Below are 17,354 nucleotides of genomic sequence, written 5' to 3' on the forward strand. Positions count from 1 at the left end.
AGAAACCATGACCCGCGGTATCCCAGCCAGGCTCTGATTCTGTGGCCCCGTGTCAGAGAGCAAGGTCGTCACTTGAGAAAGAAAGGGAGAAAAGTGCAACTGCGTTTTACTGAAGAGGGTTGGCGTTCTCTTTCCTCCTTTCTGTAGCTCTGCATTCCTGTTTTCTTTGGTTTTAAATTTAACCTGGGTTTCCAAGGCCCTAAAAAAAGGAAGGAAGAAAGGAAGAAAACCTACGGAAATTAAAAAGCAGCCCTAGCTAAAAGAAATGCCAAGACACCTGAGAGAGTTCTGTGTAGCTCCACACTGAAAGTCTACAACCCCGTGTCATGTGGAGAGGTAGTGTAGCTAATCGAGCATGTTCTCCTCCCCTTTGCCTCTCCATCTCAGAAGCAGCAGCTGCAGTGAGCTCTGGGGTGGAAGCAAGACTACGCTTTGGTAGGTAGAATCACATGGATCCTTACTTGCTTCTTTGGTATTGCCAGGATCTGGGCCTTCTTTGGTCCATACAGTAAACTAGCTGAGGCCTGGAGTAAGTGAGCAAGGATTGTGTAAATGCTGGTGGATACCGTCTTCATTTATATTTTATATTATACATATTTATATATCATGGAAATTTTGACATTAATTTTAATATTTCATTTATGTATATGTATGGACATATGCTATGTGTGTGTGGGGGAGTGTGTGTGGGGGGTCAGAGAACCTTAGGGTATTTGTCTTGTCTTTCCATCTTTTTGAGACAGGGTCTCTTCTTGTTTTGCTGTTGTGTGTGCACCAATCTAGCTGGCCCACAAGCTTCTCCATTCTCCTGGCTCCATCTTCCACTGACATAAGTGTGTTGGGATTGCAGATATGCATGCCACTCCATGCTTGGCTTTGTGTGGGTGCCAGGTAATCAAATTCAGGCTGGCAGGCTTGTAAGCAAGTGATGTTACTTCTAAGACATCTCCCAGCTGTTGTAGCTTGAATGTAAACATGCTCCCCAAGGCCTCTTTTACATGTTGGTCTCACTGTAAATCCCCCGCTGGAGGAGCCTCTGAAAGATGCAGCCATGCTGGGGGTGTATTGCTGAGGTAGGCCTTGAGGATTATTAGTTCGGTGCCAATGAGTGTTCACGTCCAGCTTAGTTTTGCTGCTTCCTCCCAGCTGATATGACAAGATGCGACACTGCTGTCTGTTGTTTTTAAATAGGGAGAGAGAACGGGTGCACCAGGGCTGCTAGCCACTGAAAATGATCTCCAGACCCATGTGCCACTTTGTGCATCTGGTTTATGTGGGTACTGGGGAATTGAACCAGGTTCCTTAGGCTTTGCAGGCATGTGCCTTAACCACTAAGCAGTCTCTGCAGCCCACTGCTCTCTATTTTTTTTTTTTTTTTGCCATTCTTTGCCCACCATGATGAAACTTCCCTTCAAAACTATAAGCTGAAATATACCCTTTCCTTCCATCAGCTGCTTCTGGTCAGGTGTCCTTTCTCAGCAGTGAGAAGGTCACTGCTACCTAAAGTGTTTTTATCTAGACCCTGAATTAATTGAGAGAAATGCATACTGTGGAAAGGTCACGGTGTCTTATCATCTAGCTGTCGATATAATCTTGAACAATCAATAGCTACTCCTCTCTGGCATGGAATTAATAAAATGGCAACTCTTGTACACTGAGAGTGTGTCACACGACTCTCAGCTAATTGTGTAACTATCACCAGTCACTGAACAGAAAATCTTAGCCTCGCATCACTTCGGTGACATTGGTAGTGCTATTTCAGCCCTAGCTGATCCAGGCTGCCCTGCACTCCTGTGTCTCTCCAAGCCTGCACAAGATGGCCCTGCGTCTGTAGTCCAGTCCACAGCCTCCATCAGAGGGTTTGTCTGTCCTTCCAATGACTGTGCTTGTCAGGCAGCTGAAAGCATGGAGGTTCTTCAAAAATATGAAAAAGTAACTTTATCACATGACCCAGCCAGAGTATTTACATCACTGTTTCACACAGATGCTTGCAGATCTTACATCACTGTGTCATATGGATGCTTGCAGATCAAGGTTTACTGTAGCACTATTCACAATACCTGAGTTATGAAGTCAATCTAAGTGTCCAAAAGCAAATAAACAAACAAAAATGGAGGACCAGATAAGGAAAATGTAGTGTATATACAGAATGGCAATTTTTTTTTATAGGAACAGAGAAGAATGAAGTTATATCATTTGCAAGAAAATGGATATATCTGGAGATAATCATATTAAGCGATTAAATCAATGTCAGAAAAGCAAATACGTTTTTCTCTCCTGCCCTTATGTAACATACTTCCATGCATTATGAAGATTTAATAGCAAATTTAATGTGACAATGGTAGTTGCACTTAAGGAAAACAAAAAACACAACCCTACAAAAGCAACGGAAGCACCAAATAACTGTTGTTTGTTTTGTGGTACAGGGAATGGAACCCAGAGCCAGAGCCTTACACATGCAAGGCAAACAATCTGCCACTAAGCTGTCCTTCCAGGCCTCTTGTACTTTGTAGTTGAGACAGGGTCTCGCTTTGTGGCGCAGGCCAGTCTTGAACTTGCTATCCTCTTGTCTTAGCCTCCAGAACAGCCAGGATCACAGGCCTATACCACCAGGACAAGTTCCTTTTTATTGTATGTATGTATGTATGTATTTATTTGTTTGTTTGTTTGTTTATTTATTTATTTATTTATTTATGTGGGGGAGAAGGGCAAAAATTGGTGTGCCAGGGCCTCCAGCCACTACAAATGGACTCCAGATGCATGTACCGCCTTGTGGGTAGTGGGGAATTGAACCTAAGTCCTTAGTCTTTGCAGACAAGTGCCTTAACTGCTAAACTATCTTTCCAGCCCCCCTTTTAATTTTTATTTTGAGATAGGTGTTTGCTAAGTTATCCATGCTGGTCTAGAGCTTCCAGTCTCCTGCCTCAGCCTCTTGAGTAGCAGCTGGGATTGCAGACGAATACCACCATGCCCAGATTTAATTATTTTATTGAGAAATATAGTTACAGATGTAAGTGGCTGTTTTTCAATTAATAAATTAGATTAATAAAATTAATAGGCAGCTCTCAAAAGATGAAGTACAAATGGCTAATAAACATGAAAAGCTGTAGCATATCCTTAACCAGCAGGAATGTGGAAATTAAAACTACAGAGAGATTCGATGTCACCACAGTCAAAATGGAAACCATGAGGAAACACAGCAACAGATTGGAGAGAGCGTGTGGGGTGTGGGAAGGAACCCTTATATGCTGTTGGTAGAAATGTAAATTAGTGCAGTCACTATGAAAATCATTATAGAGTTCTCAACTGAAAACAGACCTCTTACATGATCCTGCCATTTCACTCCTGGAAAGGTGCCCAAGGGAATCTAAGTCCGTGTTCTATCTCGGCAACGTACAGACTCTCCTGCACATCTGTCTTTATTTTATTATCCGTGTTTATTATTAGCAGCACTGTTTACAATAGTGATGTTATGGAATCAGCCTATGTGTCCATCAACAGATGAATGGGTAATAAAATATAGTTCATCTATACAATGGAGTTTTGTTCAACCATAAATAAGAATGAAATTATATTGTTTGCAAGAAAATGAATGTAATTGGAGATGAGCAGCTTTTTTTTTTTTTTTTTTTTTTTGAGACAGAAACTCTTTGTGATCCTTCTACCTCAGCTACTCCTGAGTAGCTGGGATTACAGGTGTGCCCTACTGAACCACGTGTGCAAATAGGTTTATAAGCAGCAGCTTATGGAATCCGCCAGCACCCTGGCCAAATGCTATGCAGTCACCAGGACAGCCCTCCGCAGCCTTACCAGGACTGTGTGCATCCCTGTGTAGAGCCTGCTGAGACACACCAAGGTAGAAAACGCCACAGCCATTGTCAGCCCCAAGGCAAAGGGATACTGCAGGAAAGAGGAGAAAGCAAGAACATTAGAGTATTTTCAGGTATATATGTATAATCTTCAGTACTGAGGCTTGAATTTGGGGCTTCACACGTGGTACTTATTCACTCTACCATGGAATTCTATCTCTAGCCCTTTTAAATTAAAAAAAAAAAATGTTTTTTCAAGGTAAGATCTCCCTGTAACCCAGGCGGACCTGGAACTGACGTGCACGTGCGGGCAGCGTGTAGTCACATACACACACAGAGGCAGCATGCGGTAAACCCTGGCTTGGACCCATGGGCTGCAAGGTTTAGGGAAATGAGTAACTTTTCATTTTATCTATTCTCAGATTAGAACTTGATCAATAACCCGTCTGACCCAAAAGCACAGTAGATGGCCAGTGCTACAGTCTGGAAGTCCCCCAAACAGCCTCTCATCTGAGGAGAGCCGGGGACAATGGCTCAGGCTGAGAATGGGTTGTGGTCTGGCCTCTGCTGACACTTGCATCAGCAGGGAGGTAGTCACATCTGGCAAGACTGCCTGATGAGGAAAATGCAGATATTTTGCCTGTAACCATGACGCAGCCCACTTGCTTGCTTTACTTCCTTTCTGGTGTGGTGCGGGGGGGGGGGGCACATTGTGTGCACATACATGGAGAGACTAGAGCTCTCCACGGGTGTTTTCCTCAGTCACTCGCCACCTTATTGATTGCCACAGGGTCTGCCACTGAGCATCGAGCTTACTGATTTGGCTGGTTTTCTAGCCAGCCTGCCCTGGGATCCAGCCATTTCTGCCTGTCTCTGTGCTGAGATTACAGGCGCGTGCTGTCACGCTTCAATGCGAGCTACGTAAATGAATCCACGTTGAGAGCGGTACCTGAGTAAATAACCCAAACAGCTAAATATACTTATCCTTAAAATTGAAATGGAAAAGAAATTCAAACTATGGCTCAGGTCTTGGGGAAACTGGTGCATCATTTGAGCTAGAAAGAAAGTCTTAAGAAGGGTTGGGTGCCTTCCAAGTGAGTGTTTGATGGTTCTTGGTGCTTTCTCGCTCTGCTCTGTGTCCTGAGTAACAGGAGCCCGTTCGCAGTGCTGAGAGCAGACCCTGGGGTCAGCCCAGGCCACGCCCATGCCCACGCCCACTGAGATCTGCTGGGCAGCGGAGTATGGACATGCCCCCGAACTCTCACAGGTGGGGAGTTCAGGCACTTTTCTGGTCCTGGCATTGTATTTAAATTAGTTATGCCAAATAGCCACATCTCGTTGGGTACATCCCTTAAAATCTTTTCCCCATTCAGGAAACAGAGGGCTGAACCCAGGTGGTCAGGCCGATGCCTGCAGGGGCAGAAGCAAGACCCAACCCTGGCACCCGTGACAGCACCCCCTCTTCTGCCATAACCTGAAACACGGAACAGCCCTGGATTTCTGGGGTAAAGGTGACTCAGTGCCGCCGTTGAGCTGCAAGACTTCTAGGTTTAGTAAAATACAAAATTTCCCATAGCTGATAGGTAAAATTTATGAAATTCAACATAAAATTGAAGTAACATGTCTCAGACAGGAGAAAAACCCAAACAAAATCTTCCTTGGGGCAATTGTAGAATGTTTAAAAGGTGTTATTATAATTGTCATCTAATCAGATATTGAGTGAAATTCTTCTATTTTCAGCATTTATTAATCTCCTGTCATTTATATAGTTCTTTAACAAAAAAACAAAACCTAATACAGCCATCATTTCTAATGGCTGAACCCTACCCCGGGGCAGAGTCATCCTTGGAGGGTAATTTGGGGCACAGGCACTTTTCTGCCCTGGGCTGGGAGTCTGGTAGAGGGATTTGGTGGGATCAGCTCTGCCCTGGAGGATGTTTATAAGGATCATAAAACCTTTGTGTCTGTCTCGGGCCAAATGAGCACTGATTCCTGTCTGTCTAGGCCACAGCTCAGGGGGAATGCTTCTTGCAGCAGGGGGCGATGCTCCGTCAGGTGGGGCAGTCTGGCTACGGTCACTGCTCTGGGGTGATTGGGAATGGTGCCCATCCTCACTCACAGGCACAACCTGATTTGGGGGCTAAGTTATATACATGATCAATGGGGAAACTACCATTGACAACCATGTAGGTTAATCTTTTTTAAAAACTGTGTACATACATGTGTACATGTAGTGTGTGCATGTGGTACATGTATGAACATGTGGCATATACATGTGTGTTTGTGCACACCCATGAAGGCCAGTGTCCTCCTCTGTTCCTCTTCTGCCTTATCTCCTTGAGATAGAGTTTCTCACTGAACCTGGAGCTCCCCATTTTTCATCCTGGCTGACCACAGAGAGAGCCCAGCCCTGGGGTTGCAGCTGTGTGTGGCCATGTCTAGCTTTTTTGTTTATTTTTCGAGGTAAGGCCTCACTTTAGCCCAGGCTGACCTGAAATTCACTCTGTAGTCTCAGGGTGGCCTCGAACTCATGGCGATCCTCCTAGCTCTGTCTTCTGAGTGCTGGGATTAAAGGCGTACGCCACCATGCCCGGCTTTTTGGCCTTTTTTTTTTTAAGATGAGTGCTGGGGATCTGACTCAGGTCCTCACACTTGCTCAGCCAGTGCTCTTAACCACAAGTCACCTCCCCAGCCCCTAGGTCCCCTTAATATTCACCTCGCAAACATTAAAGCCTCCTAAAGCAGCTATAAGAGAAATCCCAAGTCACACCTCTGTCTGCTTCTCACTCCGTGGGCACAGTCGGAGGTGGGAGGAGGACAAATCAGGCCACCTCACCTGGTACCTGTCCATGGTGGAGATGAGCAAGGTGAAGGAAATAGCGGTGGCCGCCATGGCATGGGTGGATGGCATTCCATACTCTGCAATTATCCTCTTTTCCAGCTTCACGACAGGAGGGGAGGAGGGCCGGGGCCACTTCAAGATGTCCTTGGCCACCTGACCAATGTACATCACCAACTGTGAAACAAAATAAAGCAAGTAAACAAGTTTCTAAATGCTATTTGAGGTTCCAGATAGGTTGCTTAAAGTTTCCTTTCTCTTGGCCCGCTAGTCACTGGGAAACTCGTGGAGGATGATATACGTGTGTGTGTGTGTGTATGTGTGTGTGTGTGTGTTTTCCAGGTAGGTTCTCACTCTAGCCTAGGCTGACCTAGAATTCATTCTGTAGTGTCAGAGTGGCCTCAAACTCACGGCGATCCTCCCACCTCTGCCTCCTGAATGCTGGGATTATAGGCATGTGCCACCATGCTTTGAGGATGATGATTTTTTTAAAATTAATTAATTATTTATTTATTTGACAGCAACAGACACAGAGAGAAAGACAGAGAGGAGAGAGAGAGAATGGGCGCGCCAGGGCTTCCAGCCTCTGCAAACGAACTCCAGACGCGTGCGCCCCCTTGTGCATCTGGCTAACGTGGGACCTGGGGAACCGAGCCTCGAACGGGGGTCCTTAGGCTTCACAGGCAAGCGCTTAACCACTAAGCCATCTCTCCAGCCCCCGAGGATGATGATTTTACTGGTGAAAAAAGATCAGGTTTTTTGGTTCTACAGGAGTGTGAGCAACCAAGAGAGAGCATGGACACATGTGTTTTCATCACATATTTAAAAATATTTTATTTCTCTTCAAAGGAGAGAGGAAGAGAGAGAGCGTGCAAGAGCGAGCAAGAGAGAAAATGGAAGCACCAGGGCCTCCTGCCACTGCAAACAAATGCAAGATGCATGTGCCACTTTGTGCATCTGGCTTTATGTGAGTACTGGGGAATTGAACCCCAGTCAACAGGCTCTGCAGGAAGTTCCTTGAACCACTAAGCAATCTCTCCAGCCCCCTTATCACATAACTTTAAACAACTTATTTATTTGCAAGGAGAAAGAGAGAGAGAGAAAGTGAGAAAGAGAGGGAAATTATGGGTACCCCAGAATAAATTCCAGATGCATACCCTATTTTGTGCACCTGGATTTATGTGGTTCCTGGAGAATCAAACTTGGACCATCAGGCTTTGCACACACATGCTTTTACCCACTGAGCCATCTCTTGAGCCCTTCCCCACATATGTGATGGGCGCTTAGGTGGCCCCTACGTGTGCTGGTGCTGTTCTAAGAACGTTACAGGTATAGCTCATGGGGTCATGCAGTGTGCATGGTGTCCAAACACGCCACAGAGACAGAGAACCATTGCAGGCAGGTTTGCAGGTACCCAGGACACACTGCAACTGGGATCAGAGGTCAGGAAGTGAGACTCACAGGGCTGTGTGTGAAACTAACACCTAAGGCCACCTGCAACCTAGGGTGGTCCTTGACTAAAGTCAGCCTGCGGGGGATGGGCTGGGAGATGGCTCAGTGGTTAAAGGTGCTTGCTTGCAAAGCCTATTGGCCTAGGTTCAATTCCCTAGGATCTATGTAAAGTCCAGTACACAGGGTGGTAAATGTGTCTGGACTTTGTTTACAGAACCAAGAGGCCCTGTCATGCCCATTCTCTCTCCCTTCCAAACAAATAAATAAAAAAATATATTTTAAAAAGCCAGCTGCATGCTTTTAATTCCAGCATTTGGTAGGCAGAGGTAAGAGGATCACTGTGATTTTGAGGCCAGTCTGGAGCTACAGAGTAAGTTGCAGGTCAGCCTGGGCTACAATGAGAGCCTACCTTGAACAAAAACAAAAAATAATTTTTAAAACTAGCTTAATGTTCAGTTCAGACAACAATGTTTCCAAGTTTTAATCAAAATGTGACTATTGGGGCTGGAGAGATAGCTTAGTGGTTAAGGTGCTTGCCTGCAAAGCCAAAGAACCCAGGTTCGATTCCCCAGGACCCACATAAGCCAGATGCACAAAATGGCACATGTATTTAGAATTCATTTGCAGTGGCTGAAGGCCCTGGAGTGCCCATTCTTTCTCCTCTATCTCTCTCTCAAGTAAATAAAATTCCTTAAAAAATTTTTTAAAGTGACTATTTTTATAGAACACCTAGCTAAGAATTTGCTTCAAATGCCACCATCTGATGAATTCAGGGAACATGCTAGATTGAATGTGACTGTAGTTACAAACCAGAGACACCTTTGAGAGAAACAGCATTTTAAACTTATAATTAAGTACAATTCAATATGGCGTTTGTTCATGAGATTTTTTTTTTTCCCTCGTGAGGCCATTCATGAAGAAATGTCCCCACTCTTTGCCAGAAATCAGGATTTCTGTTTACACTCTTGAAAAATGAATGAATGGGATATTAACCCAGGCTCACGGGCTTGCCCGGGACCACCTGTGATCTAGGAAGGCGCTGCTTAGGGATCTGCTACTGCAACGCGGCACACGGTCTGGGGGTCAGCAGAGACACGTCACTGAAGATGGGGCTCCCTCTCTCAGCGCCCCCTCACCATGCCCAGCCCTGGAGGCCGTTCTCAGCTCAGAAGAAGCCAGGCCCCGGCTGGAGCACGGGCTGAGGATTTCCACCTTCAGCTCGCCAGTCTCGTGCACTGGAGAACCAGCCCGGCCCTTCCCTGACCCGCGCTCCGGGGTGCGTCGAGGGCTTTAATCGGGCGCCTTCTCATCTTCCCACGGCCACCATCTGACCAGCGCTTCATTCGGCTTGTGACGGATGGCCTTTCAAACAAAACACACCACGAGGGACGATTTCAAAATCGTTTGGATTAGCCAGCCGGAATGCTGTTGGGAGTTTCCACGTTCTGAGTGCGAGTTAATTCTGAGCCGGATCCTCCCAGGAGGGGTTAAAGCCCAGCAGCCCCCACCCCACGCGCACAGCAGGGCAAATCCCCGGGCTGTGAAGCCTTTGAACTCCATCGCCGCGATTCCTAATCACACTGTGAAACTTAACCGCCTTTCCACCCCCTTATTCCTGGACTGACTCTCCCGGGGACCCACGCTTTTCATGATTCCACCTCCCTCCTGTGAACCATATCCAACTATTATTTGGGGAGCTAAAAACCAGACATTATGAGGGACAACAATTTTTCAGAGGCTGCTTGAAATACACCGCTCTCCTCTGCCCTTCCTTACCACCAACATAAGCAAACAATTACAGCCATACCGGCTAACTCGAATTCACTCAAAATCCTGAAAACTCTCAGAGGCAGGAAGCCTTAAAAACTCGGGATGCCCAGACCCAGTGGGTAACACTCATTCAGACCAAATTGCATTTCCTTGAAGCTCACAAGTCCCCGTGACTTCATTTATATTAGCCTTCTCTATCTGAAGGAAGTTTCAAAGAATTAAGACAAATGTTTGTTTCATTTACAAAATCCTGCCACGCCTCCACTCTGCTTCTGACCTAAACGTTGCTGGTAACAATGGCTGTAGCAGCTGCTTTCTTGCAACCAGAAAGAACTTAGCTATGATTTTCAAGTCACAGGTACAGAGCATCGCATTCACAATGTCAGGTCCTGTCTCTGCCACTGCCATTTGTGACAGTCACCCTACGCTGTGCCAAACTCTGCCGTGGAGTAGGGAGAAAGAGCCGCATACACGGTTCCATCATGAAGCAAAACGGCTTTGGGGATCTTGAATGTCTCCCAAGGGCTCTCGCGTTTGAAGGCACGGTCCCCAGCCTAAGGAGCTATTTAATCACGAGCCTTTAGGCTCCTGTAGTAATAGACCCTTCAGGAGGAGGAAGAAGTCAGGTCATTAGGTCACGTCTTTGAAGGGGGGTTTCGAGACCCCAGCCCCTTCCCCGTTGGCTCCTCGCCTCCTCTCCTGTGCGCTGCTTACAGTGACATGCTGTCTCCCCACAAGTCCAGAGCTACGGGACCACGGCCCCTGTCTTCCAAAACCGTGAGCCAGATGAAGCCCTTTCCCTTTCTAAGCTGCTTACTCAGGTATTTTGCTAGATAATGCAAAGCTGACACCCCCAGTACACATAGAGAGACGCTTGGTGTCAGCGACTCCAAGACTGAGTTCTTAAAGGAGGGTGAGCACTGAACTAAACTGAGTGACAGGCACAGAGGCACCCAGAGGTGTGGCGATGTGATGGTGGAGGCTACTAGGTGGTTAGAAGTAGCGTAGTTGAGACAGTGAGGCTCACCAGCTCACATATACTCAAATGGCCAAGACGAACAGGCCCAACCATATCAGGTGGTGGGCAGGACGAGACAGCTGCTACTCTCTTACACACAGGAGAAAGTGGAAATGTACAACCATGCTGGGAAACGGTCTGGCAGCTTCTCAAAAGGCTAAGCAGACTCTCCTCACATGACCCAACGCTGCCACACAAGAGATGCAAGCATATGCCACACGCAGACTTGCACGTGTGTGTGCATAGCAGACCCTCTGTGATAGTCCCAAACTAGAAACAGACCGGTTTTCATCAACAGGTGAGTCAGCCATGCTGAAACCATACAAATGAGTGCCACTAAGCAATGACAAAACCCACAGTTGTGACATACTCTCACGGTGGAGATAGAGCTCAAAATAATGTTGCGGCCAAGCTGGAGAGATGACATAGTGGTTAAGGCACTTGCCTGCAAAACCAAAACAATCCAGGTTCAACTTCCTAGTACCCACATAAAACAGATGCACGTGGTGGTGCATATATCTGGAGTTTGTTTGCAGTGGCTAGAGACCCTGGCTTACCCATTCTCTCCCTCTCCTAAATAAATAGTAAATAAATTAAATTTTAAAAAAAAGAAATAAGCTGCATGCATGTGCTCCTATTTACATTAACATTCTTGAAAATACAAATGACTTCCTAGTGACAAAGCAGAGCAGGTTTGCTAGGGAGTAGAGACGTTACAAACAAGATGGAGAGCATTTGCAGGGTGAGAGACATCATCTGATATGGTAGTGATTTTGGAACAGTTATACATGCCAAAATGTGCCAAACTGGGCGTTTAAAAATATATGCAAGCCTTGTGAATATACTTAAAACATGTTTAATTATAAGCTTTAAATGGGTAAATTGCACATTATGCGGATCATATATTAGTAGAGTTATTAAATGTGTACAACTTATTTCAACCATATCTCAAAAAGTGGCTCGGAGGCTGCAGAGATGGCTTAGTGGTCAAGGCACTTCTCTGTGAAGCCTAAGTTCCCAGGTTCTATTCCCCAGTATCCACGTAAGCCAGATGCACAAGGGGGTACATGTATCTGGAGTTCACTTGCAGTGACTGGAGACCCTGGCATTCCCATTCTCTCTCTCTGTTTCTCAAAATAAATAAATAAACAAACAAACAAACAAACCTAAGAAGAAAGTAAGACAAATATAGGCCACACATGCCCAAGACGGGCTAGCAGGGCCACATTTGCTCTGAGGCTTTAGTAATAGTCCTTACTTTGCTTCGTTTCTGGTGGCTTTTGGCCACTCCCTGAAGTATGACTGTACCTCTCCAGTCTTTGTAGGGTGACATTGCTTCTTCCTCTCATATCTCTTTCTACCATCCCTCTACCCTTCTCTTTCAATGACACTGCTCATTGGGCCGGTCCACCTGAAGGATCCTCAAAACCACATGTACAAAAACCCCTTTCTCCCAAAAGGTAAAGCTGATATGCTCCAGGGATTAGGGTGTGGACTACCTTCTAGCCACTGCATTCAGTAACTACTTAGTGAGTGAATTACTACCATCCAGACACTATGCTGGTTGGGGCAATAATATGGGGAGTAAGATACACATGAGTTCCTCCTCAGAGAGTGCATGAACTTAAACATTATTAGCAAAAGGACGCCTATGTTCTGTGCATTTTATTGGCTAAGTAAAAGAGAGGGCTGGAAGTGTGGTTCATTGGCAGAGAGGTTTCCTACCCCGTTCTCTGGGTTTGGTCTTCACCATTGGAAAAACCAAATGGAGGTGCTGGATTTGACACAAGTGAAAAGGAAAAGTTTGGTTTGAGATATTTAAAACATACTTAAATATTCAACATATGTCATCAATTATAAATTAAAACAGTAATAAGATACTGCCATATACTTATTGGAATGGCCAAAATCCAAAGAACTGACACTTCCACATGCTGGTAAGAATGTGGGACGAAAGGGACTCCCATTCATCACTGATGGGAAAGTAAAATGTACAGCCCCTTTGGAAGACAGTTTGACAGTTCTTTACAAACTTGAACATACTTTTACCAGATTCCAGCAATAATAATTCTTGGCATTTATCCCAATGAGTTGAAAATTTATATGCTTACAGAACCCTGCACATGGAAGTCTATAACAGCTTTCTTTATCGAAACTTGGAAGCAACCAAAATGTTCTTTGTGTTTGGGCACACATGTGTGTATGTAGGTGCATGTGCATGTGTGTTCACATGTGCTGGAGGTCAGGGGACAGTGTTGGACATTGCTCCTCATGCACCATCCACCCTTTTTTCTTCCTTCCTTTCTTTCTTTCTTTCTTTCTTTCTTTCTTTCTTTCTTTCTTTCTTTCTTTCTTTCTCTCTCTCTCTCTCTCTCTCTCTCTCTCTCTCTCTCTTCCTTTCTTTCTTTCTTTTTCCCTTGCTTATTGAGGCAGAGTCTTACTCTAGCCCAGGCTGACGTGGACTTCTCTATGTAGTCTCAGGGTAGCTGTGAACTCATGGCGATCCTCCTACTTCTGCCTCCCAAATGCTGGGGTTAAAGGTGTGCACCACCACGCCTGGCTTACTCTCTACTGTTTTTGAGATAGGGTCTCTCACTGATCTGGAACTCACCAAGTAGGCTGGACTGGCTGTCCAGTGAGCTTCAGAGATCGGCTTGTCTCTACCTTCTTGGTGCTTGTGCCACCATAGAGGAGAGAGAGAGAGAGAGAGAGAGAGAGAGAGGGAGAGAGAGAGAGAGAGAGAGACAGAGAGAGAGAGACAGAGAGAGAGAGACAGAGAGAGGAAGAGAAGAGAGGGAGGGAGAGAATGGGCACACCAGGGCCTCTAGCCACTGCAAATGAACTCCAGACACATACATGCACCTCCTTGTGCATGTGGCTTACTTGGGTCCTGGGGAATCCAACCTGGGTCCTTAGGCTTTGCAGTCAAACACCTTAACTGCTAAGCCATCTCTTCAGACCCATTTCTGGTTTTTAAATGTGGATGCTGGGGATTGAACTCAGGTCTTCATGCTTGAGAGACAAACACTTTACCAACTGAGCTATCTCCCCAGCCCCCGAGGCATTCTGAAGTAGGTGTCTGGATGCATGAACTGTGGTGTATCTACACAATGGAATACTGTTCAGCACTCAAAGAAGAAAAGAGCTCTCAAGCCATGAAAAGACAGAAAAGAGCTTTAGAGACATATTAGTGACTGCAAGAAGCCAGAAAGGTCACATACTGTATGACCCCAACTATGTGATATTCTGGAAAAGATCTGACTTTGAAGACAATAGAAAGTCAGGATGGGGGGGGGTGGAGGGGTGGGCAGGCTGGTCACAGAGCATTGCTATGGCAACGAAACCGTTCTGTATGACACCGTGAGGACGAGTATTTGTCACTGTACGTTTGTCAAAGTGCAGGGAATACAGAACACCAAGGGTGAACCCTAATATAAACTCTGGACTTTGGGTGACAAGAATGTGTTAATGCAGGATCACTGACTTTAGCAAAGGTATGGTTCTGGTGTGAGATGCTGACAATGGAGGAGGTTATGGCTGGGGAAGAGGGTACATGGGAACTGTATATTTGCTCAATTTTGTTGTCACCCTAAAGCCTCTCTAAAAATAAAGTCTATTTAAAAAATTATAGAAGAGAATCATTTCTTGGTTAGTTCTCAGTTCAAGAGTATAATGATTAACTCAGCAGTGACTGCCCTGAATGAAGAACTCTGCTCGGTATTTGGAATTTATTGGTGAAGGCCTTCTTACCCAAGGGGACCAAATTAAGTGCCCTCATCCATCCTGTTCTTTCGGCCCAAGGGCCCTAAAGGCCCGACCATAAAAGCAAAAATCCATGAGGAGGGACAAAGGCAGCCATTACAGATCCTTAATTGTCTCAGCAAGCTGGCTGGGTCCCCCAGGAGGTGCCGAGAGAGCCCAAGGGGCCTGGTAGGGGTCCATTTTCTCTCTTTACCTTGCCTGTAGCGCAAATAAAGCACACAGGTGAACAGACAGGTCTCTGGGTTGTTAATCCCAGCTGCGCAACGGCTGCCCAGCAGACCAGCTCCGTCGGGGTGAGATGCATCCTGGCCCCTCTCGCAGATGGCTGGCCGCCTACGCAGCTGGCAATGTCAGCTCCCTTCCTCCTGGTGCGGTGGCCGGTTCTGGTTATTAACATCTAAATGACAACTGTGCGGTGCTTGAAACATCTTCACTTAGCAGGGCTTCATTTTTCACATGAGTATAAATAAAGCATAAAGCATTTACGGTCTTGGAAGAGCAGGATTTTGAAAGCAAAGCAAGCATTTGCCTCTGTGTATTGTGCAGAATGCTGGCGGCCCTTGGCACAGCACTCCCGTCCCCATGGAGTGGACGAAGCCAAAACTGCTGTGGGATTGGAGGGAGCACAAAGGGACCGTTTCAAGCATCACCTCCACCCACACACCCATTTTGATAACCCTAACGCCTTCCTCCCTTCTCCCCACATCCAGAGCTTCCTCCACGAGGGAGGGATCACATCTAAAAGATTTACTGTTACATACCAGGAATGACCAGATGTCCTTTACAGCTTATTGGTGAAACACTGTGGACCACTGCAACTGAGAGTCTATGATTTTTTAAATTTTATTTTTGAGAGAGAGACAGAGAGAAAGAGGGAGGAAGGGAGGGAGGGAGAGAAGGAGGGAGGGAGGGAGGGAGGGAGGGAGGGAGGGAGGGAGGGAGGAAGAGAGAGAGAGAGAGAGAGAGGAAGAGGGAGAGGGAGAGGGAGAGAATGGGCACACCAGGGCCTTTCCAGCAGCTGTGAATGAACTCCACGATGTGTGTCTCTTCGTGTGCATGTGCAACATTGTGTGCTTGCATCACTTTGTGTCTGGCTACGTGGGACCTGGAGATTCAAATATGAGTTCTTAGGCTTCACAGGCAATTGCCTTAACTGCTAAGCCATCTCTCCAGTCCCCATGATTTTTTTTTATTCTTCAACTGGACTAGAGAATAGGGAGAGTGAATCTCGAAGGCGTGGGTTCTCTATTCATATGCATCCTTTTTCTTTTTTTTAAATCTTTTTTATTTACTTACTTGAGTGAGAAGGAAAGAGAAAGTATGGGCACGCCAGGGCCTCTGGTCACTGAAAATGAACTCCAGACACCACTTTGTGAGTCTGACTTTACACGGGTATTGGGGCATTGAACCCGGGCCATCAGGTTTGGCAAGCAACACCTTTAACTACTGAGCAATCTCTTCAGCCCCATCCATACCTACCCCAGTTCTGAATCCATCCCAATCAAGCTCATTCTCTTTCTGTGCTCACTAATGTGGGCTGTGTGGTAATCACCATTCCACTCAGGAACATACTCAGGAGAACAGAAAACACGTACCCACACAGAAATTTGCACATAGATGTTTTTAGCATCCTCTTTTCTCGATGCTCACACAATCAACAACCCTAATGCCCATCATAAAAAAAACTGTGCTGTCTCATTACAATGGAGTATTATTTGGCCACAAAGAGGAATGAAGTATTGATATATGCCATAACTTGGATGACCCTTAAGAACAGTATGCTAAGAGGCTGGAGAGATGGCTTAGTGGTTAACCACTTGCCTGTGAAGCCTGAGGAGCTCGGATGAGGCTCAACTCCCCAGGACCCACGTAAGCCAGATGCACAAGGGGGCACATGCATCTGGAGTTCATTTTTAGTGGCTGGAGGCCTTGGTGTACCCATTCTCTCTCTCTCTTTCTCTCTCTGCCTCTTTTTGTGTCTGTTGCTCTCAAATAAATAAAATAAAACATTATTAAAAAATAGTATACTAAGTGAAAGAAGCCACACACCGATGACACATGTAAAATTTCCCCAGCATGAAATGTTCAGAATAGACAAACACACAGAGACAGAAAGTGGACTGCTGGTTATCAAGGCTTAGGGGTGGGGGAGTGGGGAATGAGCAGCAATGGATACCAGGTTTCTTTTCCTCTGTCTCTCCCCTTTTTCTTTCCTTTCCTATGTCCCTCCCTCCCTTCTTCTCTCCCTCCTTTTATTTTGCAGACAGGTTCTCACATAGCCAAGGCTGGCCCTGAACTCCCTATATAGCCAAGGATGACCTGGACTTCTGATATTCCTGTCTGTACCTCTCTGAGTGTTAGGATTACAGGTACCCATCACCAAGCCTGGTTTATGAGGTGCTGGGATGGAAGTCAGGGCTTCACACATGTTGAGATAAGCACTCTACGAACTAAGCTGCATCCTCAGCCCACGGGGGTTTCTTTTGGAACTGATGAAAATGTTCCAGCCATAAATCATGGTGAGTGTCACACGCCTTCATGAATACACTGAATCATGTACTTAAAGGGGCAACCATCATTTTTATTGGCATGTCTTCATTGTACACAGGGATGGTTTCATAAAGGCATTTTTATTTCATTCAGGCATGTCATGTACTTTGACCAGACAAAGGTGATGATCATTGTGTGGATTATATCTAAATGC

General features: G+C 45.9%; 1 protein-coding gene across 1 annotated transcript in view; it reads right to left on the minus strand.

Annotated features, from left to right (window-relative positions):
• The window catches only part of Sgpp2 (sphingosine-1-phosphate phosphatase 2), a 127,945-nt gene that overhangs the window by 25,418 nt on the left and 85,173 nt on the right, over positions 1-17,354 (minus strand). The window contains exons 3-4 of the mRNA XM_045148006.1: positions 6,646-6,825; positions 3,811-3,900 (exon numbers count right to left, since the gene is read on the minus strand). Of these exons, the coding sequence (XP_045003941.1) occupies positions 3,811-3,900; positions 6,646-6,825 (270 nt within the window). The remainder of the gene's footprint in view (positions 1-3,810; positions 3,901-6,645; positions 6,826-17,354) is intronic.

The sequence above is a fragment of the Jaculus jaculus genome, chromosome 4 (genome assembly GCF_020740685.1).
Source record: "Jaculus jaculus isolate mJacJac1 chromosome 4, mJacJac1.mat.Y.cur, whole genome shotgun sequence".
NCBI lineage: Eukaryota > Metazoa > Chordata > Mammalia > Rodentia > Dipodidae > Jaculus > Jaculus jaculus.